The sequence below is a fragment of the Bidens hawaiensis genome, unplaced genomic scaffold (genome assembly GCF_021521415.1).
Source record: "Bidens hawaiensis isolate Kalapana, Puna unplaced genomic scaffold, B.hawaiensis_p1.1 tig00053994_1, whole genome shotgun sequence".
In the NCBI taxonomy this organism is placed as follows: domain Eukaryota; kingdom Viridiplantae; phylum Streptophyta; class Magnoliopsida; order Asterales; family Asteraceae; genus Bidens; species Bidens hawaiensis.
This window is the reverse complement of record NW_027499722.1, coordinates 62,734-67,942: the sequence shown is the minus strand read 5'-3', so window position 1 is coordinate 67,942 and position 5,209 is coordinate 62,734. Positions and strand designations below refer to the sequence as shown.

At 34.1% G+C, this 5,209-nt stretch overlaps 1 protein-coding gene across 1 annotated transcript; it reads left to right on the top strand.

Annotated features, from left to right (window-relative positions):
- Positions 1 to 349: 349 nt before the first annotated feature.
- LOC143600373 (large ribosomal subunit protein uL6m-like) lies at positions 350 to 3,049 on the top strand. The gene is made up of 2 exons (XM_077078083.1): positions 350 to 383; positions 2,637 to 3,049. The coding sequence occupies exon 2, from the start codon at positions 2,643 to 2,645 to the stop codon at positions 2,949 to 2,951; it is 309 nt and encodes a 102-aa protein (XP_076934198.1). The 5' UTR covers positions 350 to 383; positions 2,637 to 2,642; the 3' UTR covers positions 2,952 to 3,049.
- The last annotated feature ends 2,160 nt before the right edge of the window (positions 3,050 to 5,209 follow it).

Below are 5,209 nucleotides of genomic sequence, written 5' to 3'. Positions count from 1 at the left end.
CGGTTTCCAACGAGATTCCTCCCAAATTCAGCGGTTTTCAATGAGATTCTGACCAATTCCCTGCCAAAATGTATATGCGTATATATAAAACTGAAAATTACATATAAAAATGTTTGTCTATATATATATAAAACTGGAAATTATACATTAAAGTCCGATTCGATTAATCGCTAGTCTCCACCCCACTACCCGACTAACGAATTTTACAACTTAGTCGTGTGATCGTAAAAATGAAAACCACAAGGGGCAAATATGCATTTCCATAAAAGACGATTAAAGGGTTTCCGTTTGTTCAGAACCCACAGTTCCGTCATTTCTTAACCAACTTCTCTTCTTCGACCATCGCCGGCGTGACGGTGCTATATTTTCCGTTAACTTTTCAGGTATGTATCCGCTTTCTGTTTACATATTATTATACATTATCGTCAAATGCTTTCGTTTTTTGTTGTTAATTTGGGTAATTAGGGTTCTAATTCAGAAAATGATTCAGATGCTACTTAGTGTGTATTATTATTATTAATGAAATATAGAATTATAGTTGTTCAGTTTTGTAACCATAGGCGCTGTTAGTACTGGATCCCTAGGTTTGATCGTTGAGTCATTTTTTCAAGCTCGAGCTCAGGTCGTTTATTGTTTATTGATTAGTTTACATACATTCTTAGTTATTTTTATGTTTTTTGAGAAAAAGCCTTAAATGAGTAAACGCTCGGCTCAAGCTCAACCGAATAGTGTGAAATTAATACACAGCTAAGCAGTTAATGCGGAAAAATATCGGATATTAGTCAAGGACCGATATCTGAGATATCGGTTATCGCAGTGAGATATCGGTGGGATATCGTTAATTTTAATATCATGTAAATTTTATATATAGCAATTTAACACTAATAATTCAGTATAGTCTTCTACAATGAACAAATTAACCTTTTTCAAATTGCAAAACACTAACAATCGTAGCAAAGTAAGAATTGATTAAGACTTAAAACACTAACATTGAAAACTAAAAATTGATAATTAAGACTTAAAACACTAATATCGGGAGTATCGGTGATATATCGGTCAAATATTAGTCCAATATCGGTCGATATCATTGGTATTATCGGTACCGATATTCTGAACCGATATTCTGATTTATATATCGCCAAGGACCGATAACCGATATATCACTGATATATCGGTGATATATCGGCGATATCGACTGCATAGATACATAGAAGTTTAGAAGAGTTAAAAACTTAAAAATACACTAGGCTCGAGCTTGGGCTTGATTACTAAGCGAGTCTTTTTTGAGGCTAAGCTTTTATCGATCTGATCTCAAGTAGCTCGTGAGCAGCCAGGGCTGGCCCAATCATTTTGGTGGCCTAAAGCGGATTAAAAGTTTGGGGCCCTTACCGAGTGTTAGGGGTGTGCACGGTTTGGTTCGGTTATCAGCATTAACCGAACTGAACCGATCGGTTATCGGCTCGGGTAATTTTGGTTAATAACCAATATCAAACTTGGGCTAAAATTTTGCTTATAACTACATGAAATGAAGGTATTGCTACATGAAATGATGGTATAAGTATATGAAATTGAGAATATTAGTACACGAAATGGAGATATAAATACATGAAAATGATATTATTAAACTATTATTACATATAGTACATGAAATAGAGGAAAAAAGGCTTGAAAATATGAAAAAAAAAACGAAGAGTTTGGTTAATTTCGGTTCGGTGAACAATTCGTTTATTGCTCACCCCTACCGAGTGTTAGAGAGATGAAATTATAGAATTTATATGTTTTATTTTTAAAATTTACTCGTGTTTTGTATAAGAAAATACAAAATGGAGTTTGGTTTATGTAGAATACAAAATTACAAACCAAAGGAATCTATATACCTACATACTTCATTTAAATTTAAAGTTAAATTTACTGAGCATTGAGCAACGTGTTCCGTATACAAATTATAAAGTTTCGAACTTTTATTATAAGTTGAATGGGATTTATATATTAATACAAGTTCAAGGTATATGTATATCCCTGGAAAAAGTTTAGAAACAAAATAATTAACTGGCACCATATGAAACAATCAAATGACGAAAGATTCCTGATCTTGAGGCATCGAACTTGCATGGATAACATTTAGTAAAAAGAAGATATGAACTTTAACCACCAGGCCAACAAACAAGATTGAGTTGTTTATCAGTTATATGTAATTAACATGCGATTCTGCATATACATAAATACCCAAACGTTTAAACAGAGCCCCCCTTTTTTTTGGAGGTTTAAAGCCCTAGCTTCACATAGTACTACTGTTGGGCCGGCCCTGCGAGCGGTTCAGCCTGTCTGCACCCATACTTACAAAATATAGATCTATGGAGATGCTACACTATTAGAGTAATCATCAGATTTACAGACATGAACAAAATACACATAGAGAGTATTCACAGTTGTGTTTTGACTTTTGATTGTTTTATGTGATTATGTGATATGAGATAATCAGAACCAGACTGCAAGAGATAGTGTTTAGATGTGATGCAGGTGTTTGGAAGTGTGATAATTAGACAATAATTTTTTATGAGCGTTTGAAAAAAAAATTATTTTCGAATGTGATTACATTTTCTTCCCCAATTTATACTGATATAATTTTGGTTTAGTTAATTATGGAAGCTCAATTCTTTCGGTTTCTGAAGATCGTTGGTGTCGGTTTCAAAGCTAGAGCCGAATCTGAAGGGCGTTTATTATTCTTAAAGCTGGGGTACAGTCATGAGGTCGAGTTAACCGTTCCTCCTGCTGTTAGAGTATTTTGTTTCAAACCGAATATTGTTTGTTGCACGGGAATCGATAAGCAACGGGTGCACCAGTTTGCTGCTGCGGTTCGTAGCTGCAAGCCCCCTGAGGTTTACAAAGGCAAAGGTATCATGTATGTTGACGAGGTGATTAAGAAAAAGCAAGGAAAGAAATCAAAATAGGTTTATGTCGTCTTTCGGTTTTGGGTTTGTTAAAGATTTATGTTTCTGATCTTTATTGTTGAGGTCCTAGTACTAATTTTAGACAAATATGAAGTTAATAATGGGTACATTGTACTTAATGTGTTTTCTTAAAAATCTTCACTTATTGTTGTGGTTATATTGTATAACATGATACTGTGTTATGTTGAACAGTATCATCTTGCAATGTATGTGTGACAAATATGTGATGGAAAAAGTGGGACAGCATGTTTGAGTTTGGTTTCATGCGTGCTTTATTTATATGCATTTTGTATTGTTCTAAGATTGATATATATTGATGGTTTGACAAGCAATATTTTTTCCGACTACAATGCGACTTTTAACATTCGATGAGCATATGATACTTTGGTCATAAGTCCCCTCAGGGAACCATAGTTGGGAAATATCCCATATGTTATGCTGTTTCACATGTTCTACATCGCGTTGCGGCTATGAGCCTATGAGAAAACTAGTAGTGTACATGTTTTTCACAAGGTGTGTACAGGAAACCAACTATGCAGGCGGTAAAGTAAATCTAAATGTGCCCATTTCGCGCTCTGTAGACTGGATCCCCTTTCTTCCCAAATCAAACTACGGTCGCCACTCGCCTCTCTCCCTCTATCTTTGCCACTTTTCTCCTCTCACCACTGTTCGACCGCCCAGACTGCGGAACGTTGTCTTAATCCTAACTCCTTGGTTTTGTAATGGGTTATAAACTAAGAAAATCCATAGCCCAATAGATATGAATTCGGTTTTTAACCAAATTGAATGTCTTAAAACCAATAACTAGTTGGTTTAGCTGAAAACCAAACCGAATAGTTTATTGAGTTCATATTTAAACTGTTTCGGATCTATTTAATTGAGTTCAGGTTTGAAACCAAATATCGAACACTGTAATGACAGTTAAGTCCTTGAATGCAACTATTACACATTTCTATAATAATATACTTTTTATAAAAGTAAAATTATTTAATTATAATTATCATATATATAACACATTAGTTATATATGTACCTTGACTTAATTTTTAGTGGTATGATGTTTGCTTCCTCACAAAAATGTTGTGGTTTTAAATCCTAATAAGTATAAGTTTATGTAGTATTTAGGTGTTAAACATTGCTCTTAAAAAAAGTTGGTACTTTTCTTGTGGACAAAGGCATATAGAATACCTTTGGTTCCTTAGATTCTTTATTCTTTTAAAAAACATTCCCAACATTCCGTAGGGGACAAGAGGTGTTTGTTGAAAGAAGCATTTTACTCACACGCACACGACACACGTCAGCACGAACAGACATATACACACCCACACACAAACACATGCACCAACACATAAAACCATGCAAACGCAGACGCTGCACACATTCAAACTAACTTGTAAACCTTGGATTGAACAAAATATTCCATTTAACATAGGAATGCTTGTATAAAAGGTATATAAACAAGTTATCTGGACATGTATGTGTGTATCTGGACTCGTATTGGGCACACTAAAATCTAAATTCCATTTGAACATGATATGAAATTGATAAAATGATGCTTAGAATAACATGACTTGGACACGATGTGCGATTGATAGAATGATTAGCTAGTTTTTCTATGTAATTAGATATAGTTGTATATATTTCCTACTTAATTTTTCTTCTGATGTGAATATATTTTTGTTGTTCATGGTACCTTTTTTATTATTATCTCTACGTGTTATTAACATGATCGATCATAAGGACATCATATTATTGTTTACTTTGATAAAATAAAAGTAAATACCAACGAAAAAAATTGTCGTCCGTAATCTGTCAGTGAAGCATCGATCCATAGACAATCCTTTGGTGATGCCACCATAGTAACCGTCACTACTTTCCGTCGGAGCTGCGGTCTAGTAAATATATTACTTTCTTTATGTGTTCTGGCGGAGCGTGCATCACCGGCGGATTACAGACGATTTATCTTCGCTGAAAGCCTTATATTTTGTGGTGTCTCTTATTACTATTAGCTAGACTCCATGCAGGAGTCCTCTAATGAAGGACCCTTACTAGTAGCAATTATCATCACTCCCATCAGTTTTTATAGTAATATATATTTTGTATACAAAACATAAATTAATGAACTTTTACCCCTAAGTTTACCTTTATTTATTCCTAAATTTATCATGGATACAAATTTCAACATCATATCAATATTATATGTTCATCCTACTTAATACTTCACATCATTATGCTTTACCGAATCAAGATGCCTTCTTG